At 39.5% G+C, this 18,057-nt stretch overlaps 1 protein-coding gene across 11 annotated transcripts in view; it reads left to right on the top strand.

Annotated features, from left to right (window-relative positions):
• Positions 1-18,057, top strand: part of TRAK1 (trafficking kinesin protein 1) — a 188,298-nt gene that overhangs the window by 146,579 nt on the left and 23,662 nt on the right. For 8 of the 11 annotated variants that reach the window (XM_074988229.1, XM_074988227.1, XM_074988224.1 and 5 more), the window contains 9 exons: positions 2,968-3,068; positions 3,913-4,021; positions 5,232-5,310; positions 6,851-6,981; positions 7,463-7,537; positions 8,384-8,521; positions 10,432-10,508; positions 13,494-13,745; positions 14,979-15,295. In XM_074988229.1, coding sequence (XP_074844330.1) covers positions 2,968-3,068; positions 3,913-4,021; positions 5,232-5,310; positions 6,851-6,981; positions 7,463-7,537; positions 8,384-8,521; positions 10,432-10,508; positions 13,494-13,745; positions 14,979-15,295 — 1,279 coding nt within the window. The remainder of the gene's footprint in view (positions 1-2,967; positions 3,069-3,912; positions 4,022-5,231; positions 5,311-6,850; positions 6,982-7,462; positions 7,538-8,383; positions 8,522-10,431; positions 10,509-13,493; positions 13,746-14,978; positions 15,296-18,057) is intronic. The other 3 variants (XM_074988230.1, XM_074988228.1, XM_074988225.1) reach the window with 1 other exon arrangement.

Genomic DNA, 18,057 nt, shown 5'->3' with positions numbered 1-18,057 from the left:
CTGCCTATGCAAGGCAGCACTTCATTAGTAAACTCCCAACAGACTAATTACCATTCTTCCTTCAAAGGAAGGTAGTAGTGTAGACAAGCCCATGGTGTAACTGATGATGGAGGATGATATATAGGTTTCATTGAAGCTTGTATGGGATGACTTGTATAACTCTCACGTCTTCTTTACTCATGAACAATACAGCCAGTCCATATTCTTGCTAATAAAGTCTTAATGCTACTCAATGATGTATCTTCTGTTTATTCCATGGCTCTTCATTTGATATCTGATATTTATGTTAGTGTCACTTTTGTATTTTCAAACTTAAATGTCTTTCTTGGGAGTTAGGAACAGACTCTGATCAAGTTCTGATGAAAACTCTCACTTCAACCTACGTGTTTCATTCTGGCCAGTTGTTCTTTTTATAGTCTCTTAATTTCCCCTTCTTGAATATCAATATCTCCTTCACCAGCAACAAGGTGCTCTTGTGTTGTCACTTCAAAACAGTTGGAATTTTATTTTTCCTACTGCCACGAGGACAGAATCCTTCCTTCCTCATCTTAAGTAATTACTACTAATTTCTGTCCTGTGCTGCTCTTTCCAGAAGTGCTAAACTTAGAAAACCGAGACTCAGACTTTGGCCAGGTCTACAGAAATGGGAAAGATCAAATTCAGGTACACAGTTCCTGCTACATCACATAGCTGGAGATGATGTACCTTTATGCACCCTTCCACAGAGTCTCCATTGTGGGAGATGGATGAGAACAAATGCTCCCATCAATTTCCTTAACTTGGTGCAAGGAGCAGGAGTACTGGTTCCAACAGGGGCACCTTCTCAGTATGATTTAGTGAGATCCTACAGGGTGCCCTAAGCTGAGCTCTAGAAGATCAACACGTCATTGTCGATCTTCCACTGAGTATAGATGAGCCCCTAGTGTTTGGAACTAGAGAATAAAAGGTTAATGCACTGATCAAATGCTGTACTGTATGTCTGTACACTTTAGTCACCAGGTACCTGTTTTGGAATTATTTTACTAAAGTTTTCAGCGTTACATTAGGATGAAATAAGACTTTCAATCCACCAGAGCAAAAGGGAATATATGAATAATGTTAATGAATAAAAGATATGATATATTTAGTTGTCTTCATTTTGAAATTGTTTTCAAGCTTATCAAATATTTAGAGGATGACAGTGTAGGAGAAATAACAGGGCTCATCCTGCAAACTATTGTTCCTGGTTAGTGGATCCCTCACCTGAGTGAGGACTTACAAAATTGGTTTTGGATTTTAGATTGATTCTGCAAACTTGGTGAGTATGGAGACAAAACCCACATCATTTCATACAGAGGAATACTAATAAACATGGAATTCCATGGTACAGAAAAAGTTGTTATCTGGCACTTGGATAACTAGCAAGTTCCTTTAACCAGCATAAGGTGGCCCTGCCAGGGCCATCAGAGTGGGGACAGCAGCCCTGCTGAGACCAGCAGCACCAATTGACTGACTGGGACATTTGTTTATTCAGTATCTCTCATTCCTCAGGGATGCTGGTTGATCAAGCTTTTGCTGTACCTCTTCTGTAGAATCACTTTTCAGTGTAACCATGCACCTTAGAAGCTAATAGTAACAAAGAGGAAGCCGTGCTAGTCTATACACTATCAAAACAAAAAGCAGTCAAGTAGCACTTTAAAGACTAGCAAAATGGTTTCTTAGGTGAGCTTTCATGGGATAGACCCACTTCTTCAGACCATAGCCAGACCAGAACAGACTCAATATTTAAGGCACAGAGACCCAAAAACAGTAAGCAAGGAGGACAAATCAGAAAAAGATAATCAAGGTGAGCAAATCAGAGAATGGAGGGGTGGGGGGGAAGGTCAAGAATTAGATTGCGCCAAGTATGCAGACAAAGCCCCTATAGTGACTCAGAAAGTTCCCATCATGATTTAAACCATGTGTTAATGTGCCAAATTTGAATATAAAAGCCAGCTTGGCTGTTTCTCTCGAGCTGGCTTTTATATTCAAATTTGGCACATTAACACATGGTTTAAATCATGATGGGAACTTTCTGAGTCACTATAGGGGCTTTGTCTGCATACTTGGCGCAATCTAATTCTTGACCTTCCCCCCCACCCCTCCATTCTCTGATTTGCTCACCTTGATTATCTTTTTCTGATTTGTCCTCCTTGCTTACTGTTTTTGGTTCTCTGTGCCTTAAATATTGAGTCTGTTCTGGTCTGGCTATGGTCTGAAGAAGTGGGTCTATCCCGCGAAAGCTCACCTAAGAAACCATTTTGCTAGTCTTTAAAGTGCTACTTGACTGCTTTTTGTTTTAGAAGCTAATAATGCTTTGCAGTCTATTTAGCCCATGAAAGTTTATGCTCCAAAATATTGGTCAGTCTGTAAGGTGCCACAGGACTTCTCATTCTCACTGATGTAATGTTCACCTACAGCCAATCCACTAACTAGTAGAACTGCCACTTTCTGCATGAGCTAAAACTTTAGAGTGGCATCCAAAATAGCCCTATATAGAAAGAATTATGATAATCCTGTCTCAAAGTCACACAGGCTAGGCCCATGTCCAAGTGAAATAGTTACACTCATTGTGCCAAGTGCAGATGAAAAGAAATGCTGTCTCTGGTTTCCCACTGTTTTATTCCACTGAAATCAATAGAGTTATACTGGTGTAAACTGGGATGGTGAATCAGGCTTGTGGAAAGAAATGAGACAGACCTCTCTTGTTTCCTTGATTAGCAGTGGGTAATTAGATTCTTGGGGTTTTGTAAAAAAATAAAATATAGAATAAAATAAAATGACTGCATAACGATTTTTCAAGGCACAAAAGAATTATTTCCAGTCCATTTATCAGAGTGGTACGTGGCCTCTTGACTAGTCTGAAGGAAACATATGGAAAATGAAAAACAAATTCATGTCTTTAATAGTGAAATCAATGTGATAAATTTATGTTCTTTTTATGCTCAGGTTTCTCAGTTGCGCCATGAGTTGTCCATGAAAGATGAGCTGCTTCAGTTTTATACCAGTGCTGCTGAAGAAAGTGAACCAGAGTCCATCTGCTCAACACCGTAAGTTGTCAGATAAGTTCATTTTTTCCAGAATGTGACCCATCAAAGGGGTCAGAACAGGAAGTTTTATGTTCAGTGTTGATACCCTCGAGGGTGGCATAATAACTCCTGAAGGGAATGAAGTTACCTTCATAACTTTAAACCTCCTACTTGTGCCACACATTTTCATTTGTTACCGTTTGTATTGAAGGGACTGGATTGATTCCAGTGTGGGAAAGGAGGACAGTGATACACGATACCATACGCTACCTAACTCACATTGGGGCCAGCACAGACCATGTCATAGGATCAGCCACTAGAAGTGTACCACCCTTTCATACCATCTTTCTGTTCATCTGGCCCAGTGATGGGAGACTAATGACTATACTCTCATTGCTTTGGCTAGCAATGGCTTGAGGCATTGCTTAAATTGGCAGTGGAAGCAGGGAAAAAGTATGGGATGCAGTGTTTGGCAAATAATCAGTGTCTGAGCAGCATGGCAAACGTAAGGAGGCTCCCTCCACTTGTCTGCAGGGCTGTTGCAGCATTCAGGTAGAACATGGGCAACATGATTCATGAAACTATTGTATTATTCTTTGTAAGTCTACATGTGAAGCTTCCTTCCTTCCTAATATCTGTGGATGAAAAACGTTCCCACAGGAAGTGGGAGGAATAAGGAAAACTGTCATGTTGGCTTGTAAAAATAAATGAGAACGTGCCTTGCTACAAATAACTTAGAGAGAAAAGTCTGAATTGCACACAGCTCTGGCTGTTACGTGACCTCTGTTCATCCTTTTGCACTTTGTCATTTCCAAGACATCCAGTAAAATGGGCCTAAAGAAAATGTCAATGGTTATGTTACCAGGTTGAAGAGGAATGAGTCTTCCTCCTCCGTCCAGAACTATTTTCATTTGGATTCTCTTCAAAAGAAACTCAAGGACCTTGAAGAGGAGAATGTTGTGCTTAGATCAGAGGTGAAATCACTCCCTTACATACATTGTTTTCAAGGGTTGCAGCTGTGCTTTCCTTTCCCTTTGAAAATTAGGGCCTGCTGATAATTAAGTAAACATTGTTAATGAAAACCCTCACACAGGAGGGCTATGACAGTCGTCCATATGACGTTGCAGATCCCCTTGTAATATATCAGATCACCAATTTTGATTTTAAAGTCATGTTAAGAGTCTAAGTGAAGCCTGTAAGCTTCTGGAAATTCAGCGCAAAGGTTTCATGTGTGGGACGGGTGGGACAACATAATTCCATAACCACATTAAGGGACAATAATATAGCCTAAAGCCTGAAAGTTTCATGCATGCTAAAAAATGGAAATAGAGTTAGAGCATGACCCCTGTTGCATGTGTGAATCTTAATTTGTGGTTTTCAAGTCAAACTGCATTTGTGATTTTTTTTTTTTTTTCAATATAATTTTTGAACTGATGGCATCTGGGGATATGTTATAATTTGCAAATTCTCATTGGAGTGTAGACAAAAACCCATTCTCATATTCAGAAATACTTTAATGTTCTATTGTAAGTGTAAGTCACTGCTATATAAAATATTTTTGGTCAAAGTGCAGTATACTTTACATTTATTATGAAAATCCCCATGAAAGATAAGCTGTATAAATGTTAAGATGCACTATCTTGTTACTGCTAAATGTAGTATCTTGCATGTTGAATAATAACAGAGGGGAAGCTGTGCTTGTTACTGTGAGGGTAATTAGAGTAGGGTTTGAAGTGAGTCTTTTGGCTTCAAGTGTTATAAAATAATGCTTTACTCTGAAGTCAAAGTGTGTTTCCAGTGGTTTCAATGAAACATAAAATAGTGTTTAAATTAACATCTAACATCTTAATGTATCTTAGAGATCTCAGAACATATTTATTCAGGTGATCAATTTATACACTGTGCACTCCCTGCATATGGTTTTGGTCCTCTTTATCCAGTTAGAATAGCGACACCTAGTGGATGCTCATTTCTACATCAGCTTTGTGTATGCTGCGTGTTCGTTTGGCCCTTTCTTTTAGAGATTGAGGGGTGACTATGGGAGCTGGGGTTTTCTCACTGTCTTCCTTGAGCTGCAATTTGCAACAAGGATTTGCTTTTTGGAAGCAAATGGAAACACTACAACAGATTAGAAAACAGCCAAGATGCTAATGTGGCATATTTTGATGTGGACCTTTTGAACAGGCCTGTCATCTGAAGACTGAAACAATTACTTATGAAGAGAAGGAACAGCAACTTGTAAATGACTGTGTGAAAGAGCTGAGTATGTCTTTTTATTTCCTCTCCTTCACACCTGACATTGTTGTGTTCAGTGTTGTAGCCATGTCACCCGAGGGTATTAGAGAGACAAGGTAGGTGAGGTAAGATGTTTTATTGGACCCGCTTCTGTTGGTGAGGGAGAAGTAGTTCTGAGCTACACAGAGCTCTTTGTTGGGTCTGGAAAAGGTACTAAGCTGTGACATTCTCTGGATACCTTTCTCAGATCTTTCCAGTCTTACTATGAGGTAGCTGTTCATGAGAGACAATTTAGTCTTAGAGAGAGAGTGCAAAACACTTAATTTGAAGATACTTTTCTTCCTCTTTAGTGAGTGTTAGCATTTCTTCTATGTGGTTAATATGAAAATATCAGTTCGCCTTTATTATGAGATAGGCAGAGGTAGCCAAGTTCAGCTCATTGAATTCTGCTGTGACTGCTTGAACTTAGTGAAGCCATGTATGCTAGGACTTTGTTTCTCTGGGCCACACCTCCCGATTATAAATAGCAACTGCTGAATTTTGTTCGGTTGAAATATAGTGCAGCCCCTAGGCTCTTGGAAGTCTGCTAGTGTGCCCGCTTCCCCCCACCCTGTTAAAATTTCAATGGCCCAGTATTATAGGAGTTTTAAGAACTCTCCATACATGCCCTTATGTTTCTGTCAGTTGAAGCATCAGGTTCAAAAGAACTTAAAACTTAGCAGGAGTTAAACCATTAGAATCTCAAGCTTATGCCTGAAGTGAAATGAATTTGAGACATTTGAAAGTAATTGCATGACATTGAACTGGATCTCATTTACTGCACAGGAAAGTAGCCATGACATGTTTGTTAATGCAAAAGTTTGTTTTATGCATAATTTGTTTTATGCATAAGACTCACACAAGTGCCTGAATCATGGAGATGTAGACTGGGATGGGACTTCAATAGGTTATGTAGTCTAGTGCCCTGAACTGAGGTAGGACTAAGTACTGTCTAAACCATACCTGGTAGGCATTTATCTAACCTATTCTAAAAAAGTCCAGTAATGTAGGTTCCACAGCCTCCCTGTACTTAACAGTTCTGACAGTTAGGAAGTTCTTCCACATGCCTGACCAAAATCGCTCATGCTGCAATTAAAGCCATAATTTTATTGCTAAGAAAGATAGGTTTGGCCTGGGTGTGTACCATGATTGAATATTACAGTGAAAGAGAATGAAAGTTTCTAATTTTCAGAGTGTTTCAATGAGCAAACAATTTATTAGCGAATATTACTATTGAAGTATTTACTATTCCTAGCCCAGTTTAATATACAGCTTTGACCCACCGTCTTCACTGTATTTGCGCGATGGCAGTTTATATATATTTACTCACAGTAGCATAGCCCACATAGCAGCATTAACTCACTGTTGCTAAATTACTTTTTAATGTCTCTTTGTGAAAGTATATTTCCACGTTTTTGAGAAAAGTTTCTGCTGCCTTAGCCAACATTCTGCACAAAGCTCCTCTTTTGTAGAGGACACATTATGCATTCAGTTTTCGTTGAGTTGTGATTGTTTCTCTCTTGTTAAAGGGGATGCGAACATCCAGATTGCCAGTATCTCAGAGGAGTTAGCAAAGAAAACTGAAGATGCTGCCCGGCAGCAGGAAGAGATCACCCATCTTCTCTCTCAGATAGTCGATCTGCAGAAAAAGGCAAAATCCGTAAGCAGCAATGTTTGGATATCACACCTCTGAGGAACTTTTCCTTTTTCTCCCATATGGGGCAATTTTGTCTGACTTAAATTTCTTGCTGAGTCATTTTTTAATGTAAAAAGCAGATCTGCCTTTAAGATTTTTCTGACTTATAGAAAGCTACGTAAGGCATCAAAAACAATGGTAAAATGCTCCTGAAGTAACTAGAGGTGACCTGACATTGACTTTAGCAGTGTTAGGATTTCACCATAGCTGTATCAGATAGAGGATATCCATTGATTTCTAGGCCTATATCTAAATATGAGAGGAGAGAAATATTATAATACTAGATACAGACTCATGCCCTTTTAGCCAATGCCAATACATATATAATATAGAAGCCCTGCAGGGAGGAGAGTGGGAGAAATTCACTGGTCATATCATTAACAGCTGTCCTGGAAAAAATATAATTGTTGTATTAGTGTGTCTACCATTGTTTGGTATATTTTAGTGTGCAGTCGAAAATGAAGAACTTGTCCAGCATTTGGGAGCTGCTAAAGATGCCCAGCGTCAGCTCACGGCAGAAGTGAGTATCCTTGTTAATACTGGAGGAATTTTATAATAGAAAAACAGCTTTTTACTTTTAAATTACCAGTTTAATCCAGCCAAGGCTTTTAACAATGTTTTGGCATCTCATGCCTGTTCTCTAGTCTATAAGAAATGAATCCATAGTCCCAGTCCATTTCTCAGTGCACCAATGTATTCCTTTCAGACAAGTCCCTGTCCCCATACACACATCTGTAAGTGTGTCCCTATGTGCTCACAGTTGGCATGAAATGGTCATCTTATTGGCTATCTTGGGAAAACAAAGGTTGAAATGGAGCAGGAAGAGTAACTACCTTCTGCACCTCTCATTACTGGTTCCTTTAGGTTATTCTGTATGTTGTGGGTTAGGCATATTAACAGAGCGAAGGATAGTCTGGGGAAACTTGCATTTACTGTATTCACAAATGCCAGTCCAGAATTGTCCATCAAATACCTCTCAGGGGCACTACATTCATGTATACCAAGTAAAAAAAAAAAAAAAAAAAAGTATTCTAAAGGAAACAATTCAAATATTAGATTAACATATAATGTACGTAGTTATGGAAAACTGTCTTAGTAGGGTGGCCTTGATCTAACGTCATGTCTACATACTGTAAAACACTAAAATCCTCATTAAAAGCTTACCTCTTATGGTTTTTGTCATTGTATACGCCTTTTGTATATGCATTCCTTATGCACAAATAACAATATCTAGTTATTGTAGTTCACATATACATATAGCAATTATCTTCCTTTGAAACCATTTCCCACCCCCTTTATTTAAAGTATTTGTGATACTTGTATGGCAATTGTCCCGCCATAGTGTGTTATAATCTTTTTGTTACAGCTGCGGGAGCTGGAAGACAAGTATGCAGAGTGCATGGAAATGCTTCATGAAGCGCAGGAGGAGCTGAAGAACCTTCGGAATAAGACAATGCCAAATGCCGTATCACGTCGCTACCACTCACTGGGCCTCTTCCCCATGGTGAGGTGTTATGGGGTTTTTTTATTTATTTTTTTTTAAGTACTTGTCCAGTGCCCAGTGTCATGGTTCGTGATCACTGTGAAACTGCAAACCACTAATATGAAACAAATAATGGAAAATAGTAAATCAACCTTTTTTTCCAGGGCAATTGTACACTTTTAAAATGGATATTTATCTCTGAAATGACTCCATTGATGTCACTGACACAGCTCCACTGAGTGACTGCAGCAAAGATGCTTGTTACACTAGTGTGGTTAAGCAAAAGAATATGTTTCTCTGTCATTTTCTGCATTTCCCATTAACTACTGAGACAGAGCTATAAAAGAACTTGTAATTAAGCATCTTTGTACACACATAGTAAATGCGCAGTAAAGTTTATAACTTTTTTAATGTTCCCTTTTTAATATCAAGTCTCCTCAGATGCAGTTAGTTATTGTACACATACAGCTAGTAGTTTTCTGTGATATGCATGAGCTTAGATAGAGTTGTATACGTTTTTCCCCCCAAATAATTAGTCAGGGAAAAGAAAGTCACTTAGGATGTTCGATGTTCAACATTTAATGGACTTGGGACTTACTAGCGCTTAACTGAGCAATAATAAAATTTTGGTCCTTTTAGTGAATTAATGTCCAGTTGTAAAGACTTGATGGCTCTAAGTGCAGCTTTTATACACCACTGAGACACTATAATTACCTTGGAAACGCATTGTGTCAAGGCAGTCATGACAATATATTAAGCAGTGCATTTTAAAAAAAAAAGAAAATCTTGGCGTATGTTCTATTTTTGATGTGCAAAAGAGAATGTGGGGAAAGAAGCCACCCATTCTATTATTAAAGATGTAATTGCTTGTACATAATGGGAAGCATGAGTTTATGCCAGTAGGTTCTAAAGTCACTCAAAGTGTAATGCTGTCACTTTACATTTATTGTTTATTACAAATATTTGCACTGTAGGACAGATGTATTTTTCAGTTCACCTAATACAACTACCGTAGTACAATCTCTGCATCCTGAAAATTGTAGTTACAGATATAGAATCATTTTCAAAAATCAAAAACAAAACTTCAGAGCCTCAGACTCCACTCAGTCCTACTTCTTGTTCAGCCAATCATTCAGACAAATAGGTTTGTTTACATTTGCATGAGATAATGCTGCCCACTTCTTGTTTACAATGTCACCGGAAAGTGAGAACAGGTATACGCAGGTCACTCCGGAAGCCAGTGTTGCAAGATAGTTACATGTCAGATGCGCTAAAGATCCATATGTCTCTTCGTGCTTCAGCCACCAATCCAGAGGACATGTCCATGCTGTTGACAGGTTCTGCTCCCTAATGATCCAAAGTAGAGCAGACTGATGCATGTTTATTTTCAATTTGAGTCAGGGCCACAAGCAGAAGCTTGATTTTCTTTTTTGGTGGTTCAGGTTCTTTAGTTTCCACATCAGAATGTTGCTCTTTAAAGATTTCTGAAAGCATCTAGCATGCTTCATCCCTCTCAGAATTTGGAAGGCATTTCAGATTCTTAAACGTTGGGTCAAGTTTTGAAGTTTTCTTTAGAAATTTCACACCTGGTGCCGCCTTTGCATTTTGTCAGATGTGCAGTGAAAGTGTTCTTAAAATAAACATAATGTTTTGGCTCGCTATCCAAAACTGCTATAGCATAAAATATATGGCTGCATGTAGGTAAAACAGAGCTGGAGGATTTGACTTATCCTGCAGGCAGTTCGGTCATAAATTTAATTAATGCATTATTTTGGGACAAGTGTCATCAGCATGTGAACATGTTCTCTGGAATGGTGGCTAAAGCATGAAGGGGCATCTGTTCTTGCTGGAAACCTTACTAAAATGTGGGAATATTAATTAGCATGATGAGACAAATGTTTTTATTTGTTTTGTTTGTTTGTTTTTGATAGGACTCTTTGGCTGCAGAGATAGAAGGATCAATGCGAAAAGAATTGCAACTGGATGAGCCAGACTCACCTGACGTAACGTAGGATCAATACCATCGGTTCCTATCTTCTTTAAAACACACACACACAAAATCAAAACAAAAAGCAGTCAAGTAGCACTTTAAAGACTAGCAAAATAGTTTATTAGGTGAGCTTTCGTGGGACAGACCCACTTCTTCAGACCATATCCAGACCAGAACAAAATCAACTTCATCAACTTTTTCGCTGTTTGAAAGGAGATTAATGACCCCAGGGTGAAGTGTAGAGTCTTTCTAAATCAGTTGCTAGTGAACTGCTGTCCACATAACAAATACTGTCATTGCTGTAGATGATTGGTTGGTGTCCCCCCCCACCCCCAAGAAATGACATAATGCCTTGAAGCTGAGCTAGCCTCTCATTCCTAGAGGTGATTCTTCTAGATCTGAGCTGGGGCACAGTGATGTCATGGCTTAGGAAAGCTTTCACTGTTCTGGTCTTCAATTATGCTGTATTACATTTTTCATTAGTGCTAAACCCATATTTTAGAAAAGAGAAATTTAAAAATAAGGCAATCTTTTAATGACATATGGAGCCATAAAATCAACTGATCTCGCGAAAGAATGCATGCTGAAAACAGGACTTGTCAGTTGTGCCATGCATGAATGAGGTAAATTTTTCTTAAATATTCTTGTAAATCTCTCGTTGTTGGTCTTGTGGAAGAAGAGTAAATTAGAGGTTTCCAATTAAATGTTTGATCCTGCCCATTTGATTTTATGTAGGTCCTCCTGAAGGAAGGTATGACAGAACGTGAGCTTTTATTTTCCCCTGAAATTGTTTTAATTCTTCTGTGATGGAAATTTGCCTAGTGACACAGGAGCTGCGTCTACACGTGCACGCTACTTCGAAGTAGCGGCACCAACTTCGAAATAGCGCCCGTCGCGTCTACACGCGTCGGGCGCTATTTCGAAGTTAACTTCGACGTTAGGCGGCAAGACGTCGAAGTCGCTAACCTCATGAGGAGATAGGAATAGCGCCCTACTTCGACGTTCAACGTCGAAGTAGGGACCGTGTAGACGATCCGCGTCCCGCAACGTCGAAATTGCTGGGTCCTCCATGGCGGCCATCAGCTGGGGGGTTGAGAGATGCTCTCTCTCCAGCTCCTGCGGGGCTCTATGGTCACCATGGGCAGCAGCCCTTAGCCCAGGGCTTCTGGCTGCTTCTGCGGCAGCTGGGGATCTATGCTGCAGGCACAGGGTCTGCAACCAGTTCTCAGCTCTGTGTATCTTGTGTTGTTTAGTGCAAGTGTGTCTGGGAGGGGCCCTTTAAGGGAGCGGCTGGCTGTTGAATCCTCCCTGTGACCCTGTCTGCAGCTGTGCCTGGCATCCCTATTTTGATGTGTGCTACTTTGACGTGTAGACGTTCCCTCACTGCGCCTATTTCGATGTTGGGCTGAGCAACGTCGAAGTTGAACATCGACGTTGCCGGCCCTGGAGGACGTGTAGACGTTATTCATCGAAATAGACTATTTTGATGTCGCAACATCGAAATAAGCTATTTCGATGTTGGCTGCACGTGCAGATGTAGCCAGGGAGTGAGAGGGATAATTTTGAACTGTTCCCCTCTTAAATTTGCCTGAATAATGATGTGGGTTGAGTCCCTCCCTTCGCTGAGTAATATTAGAATTTCCCATCAGTTTTCTGACATATTGCATATCTCATGTGAGGGTCTTCATGCAGACAAGGTCTTAGCATTATTTTTCCTCCCAAGTGTATTAACCCTGTGATTAATATGAATACATACATGGTTTGAGGTGAGGTGACTGCCATGCTGTTGATCCAAAAGCCTGAATCTATTATTTACCAAGGCCGTGCCAACTGATGTGAATTGTATATAATCTGCAGCAAATTTAATCGGCCTACACTTTTGAAAGTAGGTGAGGTAATGTGAAGTAAACTAATTTTAACTAGAAGAACCTGATAGGATAAGTCAGGTTACCCTTCTGACTTTTGCAAAGAAGGAGGGAAGATGATTCAACAAAACACTTAACTTCAAGTACTTTGATGTCACTCCATTGATGCGCAACTTAAATTGGAATGGAGGAGAATCAAGCTATGTTAGTAGAGATGATGGCCCATAAAATAATTTTGTAGGTCTTATTTTATGGTATCTCTTCACCCCAGTAACCAACCACCTTCAGCTGAAATATTATCTGTATTATCAACTTTATATTTTTACATTATATGTTTGCCCTTGTTCATACTGAATGAAAAAATCTTCAGGGACAGCATCCCACTATTTTAGTGATGCTCGTGCTTTTTTTGAGCTTCTTAAGGCATGCTGTTGTAGAGCTTGTACGCTAAGGACATGGCAGTTCAGCAATCACCAATTGGACAAACACATATGAATCATAACAAAGAGCTTGAGTTATTATGCTGATGGTTGTACCCTAGCAGTCTGACTGTAAAATGGAATCAAGGGGAAGAGAGAAGTTCTATAGTTACCTTGTAGTCTGAGTGCTGGTTGAATCACATGGTGGGAGCTCTCATGACGTGTCATCTGCAGGAGAATAGGTTTACTTTTTTAATCCCAGTTAAGTCTTCCCCCTTATTTTACTCTTGGATAAAAACAGATATAAAATGAGCAATACTATAGGAAAAGAGAAAATGAACAATAAAAGGGGGCCAGAATTGAAGCTTATCAGCCTCGACAGCTTGTATCTTCTAAATTGCTGTGTCCTCTTCTCTTTCTGCATATAAAATAAACTATTTTTTAAAAAGGTGACAGTAGACCACGGCGTAATGTTTCAGTACTGAACTGTACTTCAGAACTGTGAGAGAATATTACATGGTTTGGCTTGAACACTCTTTTGGCACAAATCATGTTTTGGAAAACTGACTGTTGCAAGGATGAGACCCAGAGTAAGCTGGATGTGTAGCTATGATATAATTGATCAGTATTGATTCATTCCTATTTCTCTGGCATTCAGTGTTTTAAGACAACATTTTGTTTTGTGGGTTGGTTACTGACTGTACATATATGTTTATCAGTCACCAGAAACGGGTCTTTGAGACTGTGAGAAGTATAAATCAGGTTGTCAAGCAGAGATCCCTGACTCCATCTCCAATGAATATACCAGGATCTAACCAGTCTTCTGCAATGAACTCAGTCATGTCTAGCTGTACCAGCACTCCACGTTCCAGCTTTTATGGGGGAGACATCTCTAACAATGTGATAGACAACAAGACCAATAGCATCCTCCTAGAAACAGAATCCTCTGACTTTGGGTCAGTACTACCTAGGTAAACTACACCAGGGGTGCACAAAGTGGAGTGTGGGCCGCCTCAGGGAGGGAATAATATTTTGAAAGGGGGATGCAGCACAGTCTGCTGCTGGGTCTCAGGCTCCTCCATCTTATTAAAAATGTTAAAATAGGTTACTGTTTTTATGTATGTGTATTCACATTTATAAACCAATTAATAACTTTATATTCTACATATTTTCTTGCACATGCCAAATGGGTGGGTTTCCTTATATGAACATAACCAAACTTTCTGTCAGTTTGGATTACATTATATGGTGTGAGGGGAGAGGGGCTGTTAATTTCAGGAACAAAAAGCGGGACCTGAGGTAAAAAGCTTGCTCACCCCAGGGCTATGCTGTTTTCTAAAATAGCTAAGGTAGGACAAGCATTTCAGTGTCTCTCTCTTTCCTTTCAATCATTTGTTATAGGTTAACCCAAGGGCCTCCATTCCATAAAGTGACTAGATTGTTTGCGTTACAGTTTGAGCACTCAACTTGAGAGAGTAGGTAAAGGGAGCCAGATTTTCAGTACATCAGCGTGAGAAATCTAAAATGACCAGTCACTTTTGAAAATGCAGGTCTATGCTCTTTAAAAACTTGAGAGAGCTGTTTTACATGCAGTTACAGCTAACTCTCTTGATCCTAAAGAAGGTGAAGATACATCTTCTTTTAAAAATTGTGAGTAAAACTAGTCAGAGAATGGCTCTTCATTCACTATTTGTTTTCTCCCAGTATGCATTACAACAAAGAGCCTATACCTTTCTAGCAAAATGCTTATTATTAAAGCAGTTCACGATACAAGTGACTATTTACCAGCTCAATTTATTACTTTGATGGCTGATAGTCTGTGTGCTCCTGTAAGACTGAGTACCTTCAGTGTCCAATGATTTCCCTTGAATTGTGGGAGGGAATCAACATGTCTTTAGAGATGCTCGATGGGTCTTTAATTGACACACTTCTATTTCTGCCATGGTCTTTGCCAGGGAAGAGGTTTCCACACCACAATTTACATAGTGGAGGATGTATTCCAAGGCTAAAAACTTTACTTCATGTCCTTGCCTTGGTATGTAGAATTGGAAACCATTTTAAACACGAGACCAGTGTCCTCTAGAATCCAGTGTAAGACTAGCATATTTTGAGAAGTGATGAGTGTAAAACTGTATTAATGTTAGAATGCCTTAAAATAGTAGATGAGTTTCAGCTTTTTTCCTTCTGTTTCCTGTTGTGTTTAGAAATGAAGACAAGAATAAGAAGCCTGGGACTCCGGGAACACCTGGTTCCAGTGACTTGGAGATAGCTCTTCGAAGGCTGTCCCTTCGGCGAGAGAATTACCTCTCAGAGCGGAGGTTCTTTGAAGAAGAGCAGGAGAGGAAGTTGAGGGAACTGGCGGAAAAGGGTGAACTCCATAGTGGTTCCATTACTCCAACGGAGAGCATCATGTCATTGGGAACTCATTCCAGGTTTTCAGAATTCACTGGATATTCGGGAATGTCCATCAGCAGCCGCTCCTACCTGCCAGAGAAGCTTCAGATTGTGAAGCCCCTTGAAGGTGATAATAAAGGGCCTCGGCCTTTATCTGTTCTTCTTAGTGACTCTCTGTGGTCTCTTATCCATCACCAGAAAGCAGGAAATCTCTGCAATACATACTCCTTTTACTTTAGAGATAGTCATCCTCGATGCTGGTTTGAACTCTTTTAAAACTAAAATAAATTTCTCCATCAGCCTTAAAAGAAGGTGCACTGCATAAAAACAAATAAACCACACCACAGAGAGTATAACCAAAAGCACACTGTTCAAAAATATTTCAGTAGCGTGATTGTACAACTGAAATGAATCCCATTATTATTTTCTGCAAACCGTGTATCCATAGAGTATGGGGGCAGGAAGCGGGAGAGTGGTGAAAATATCTAAATTTATCAGAGCAGAACTGAGCATCAGACCCAATCCAGAAAACAAGCATACATGTTAATATTTTTATTCTCATTCCTACTAGTTTTGATGGAAGTACTAACAGGAGTAAGTGTTTTTAAGGGCTTGGGTCTCAACTTTGTTACCTCTGGCTCCGAGTTTGAAAACTATAAAGGCTTTGGTCTCGCATGTAAATAAGTTGTTTTATTTCATCCAAACTTATGTATGTCCCCAACACAAAACAAAACCGGAATTGGTGACTTGTACTCAGGACAAGAATATCAGTGCTGTTGCTTTTCAGGGCTAACATACTCTTCTATCACTGTGTTGAGAGCCTTTCAGAGTGTGTGTGCCTAGCTCTATTAAATGCTTTCAGTTGTCATCAGGTGTTTGCCATAGTGTGATTCCATATATTCAGTTATGTAATGTTGTTGTTAGGAGCCCCCATTCTGCATAGTTTTTATTTTTTGGGGGTGGGGTTATTTTTCATGGAACTGTACAGTTCATGCAGTGGTTCGTACACATTTTAATTTCACCCATGAATTTGGAGCATTTCCTTTTTTAAAGAAATAATGAATCTTTAAGGAGCATTTATCATGATTATTTTCTGTGGAGATAAACTTTATTTTTTCCATGAAGAAATTATCATGCTGCACCTTCTCATATGATTTTTATAGCCATATTACTTGAGGTCACCTCTCTTTATGTGATATCATTTCTGTTTTCATTATTTCTATTTCCATGATTGCTTTCATACAATAAGCATCTGAAGTTCTTGTATTTCTTTTGGAAGAGGGATGCTCAAACTTCACTTATATTGGTGGCTAAGGTTGTAATAAGTTTCTGTCAACCACCCCTTGTTTTTTCCTTCAATAAACTCTCTGTCTTCACAATCTATCTGTCTGTCTTTAATTTTCTCAGAGTTGCTCCTTACTCTTCTTTTTGGGGTGGGGAGAATGCTGCTAGGTGATTGGGAGGAGGTATTATTCTTACTAGCTCACTCTTTCCCTTGAAATATCTTGAACTTTAAGCTCATTTTCACAGTCTGTTTCTAACAGGTGCTTCTAGCTCTCTTTTCTAAGTGTGATATGTCTTCTTTTATAAAGCCAGTGATTGCAGTTCCTTCTAAAGCTCAGGTTATATTCTTCTTGTTAGGTTTTGTCTTAAGTTTAGAAAACACATGGATCCTTATTATGGAGAAAATAAGTATTGGAGTAAAATTCACTTTCTTTACTGACTTTTGTAATTTGTGTGTTTTTATCTAAAGGGTACACATGCCATAGCAATCCAAATTACAGGCCAGGCTTTGTTAAGTCACTTCAAATGTAGATGATTTCTAGGGCTTTGAAATAGTGCTTTAACTTGCCATAAAAGAAATAGTGGATCACACTTAGTGGTATAGGTATTATTCTCACTGTCCCCTTCCCTTTAATCAGGTATGGTTAAAAAGAGAAAAGAGGCTTTGTTACACATTTAGATAGTAAATCCAGAACTCTCTCATCTGGTAGTATCTGGCATGCTTTTAGTTAGCTGGAGGGCCACTTACCGTGGGAGTGCCCAAGTTTCCTGCAGTCCCATGAAGTTTGTTGATAGCCACCAGTCCTGTTCTGTGCTGTTATTTAGCTATAATTTACCCCTAAATGTCTTCTAAATGGCCAGTAAGCAGTGGAAGTGTTGGTAATACTGCTAGACAATACAGTAGGGACTCAATGTTCATGAGGGTTCTGTGTTGAGAACCCTCGCGAATGTTGAATTTTGCAAATATGGCAGCTGCTTACCACCTGGAGCCCAGCTTCTGGCACTCCTGCCCAGAGCCCCAGGGAAGTGGTGGCCACCGGCATTCCCTGCCCTGGAGCCCCAAGGAAGTGGCCACTCATGAATAATTGAATTTGCAAACCTTAAGTTCACAAATGTTGATACTCTAGTGTATTGACCTCCCATCATCCAGCAAATTCTCATGACTCTGGTCAGGTCCCAAGGGTGCCGGATTAGAGATGTTCAACCTGTGGTGGGACTGCAAGGTGTCAGGGGGCAGGACTGCAGGCTGTACCATGGTCAGTTTAGTTCAACATGTGTATCTTTTGTCTGTACTGCAACACTTGAATAATTCTATTATTGATTTTTCTGTGCCATAAATTAAAAATGTTGATTTCAAAACAGTGAGCTAGAGTCATTACGGGGGCAATACATTTATTTCAATAGTACTAAATGAAGAATAAATGTAGCCCATTCTTTTTATATTCACTATTCCCCAAAGTTCAGTTACTATGTATAGCATATATTCTATGTAGTTTGTTATTGATGTGAAGTAATAATTTACTCTGTGGGAATTTCAGACCCATGAAATCACAGGTTGAATGTCTCTAGTCCAGCACTCTCTCATCTGGCAACATCCATGGTCCA

The sequence above is a fragment of the Carettochelys insculpta genome, chromosome 2, assembly GCF_033958435.1.
Source record: "Carettochelys insculpta isolate YL-2023 chromosome 2, ASM3395843v1, whole genome shotgun sequence".
Classification (NCBI taxonomy): domain Eukaryota; kingdom Metazoa; phylum Chordata; order Testudines; family Carettochelyidae; genus Carettochelys; species Carettochelys insculpta.
Note: the sequence above shows the minus strand (reverse complement) of the source record. Positions and strands in the feature narration are given on the sequence as shown.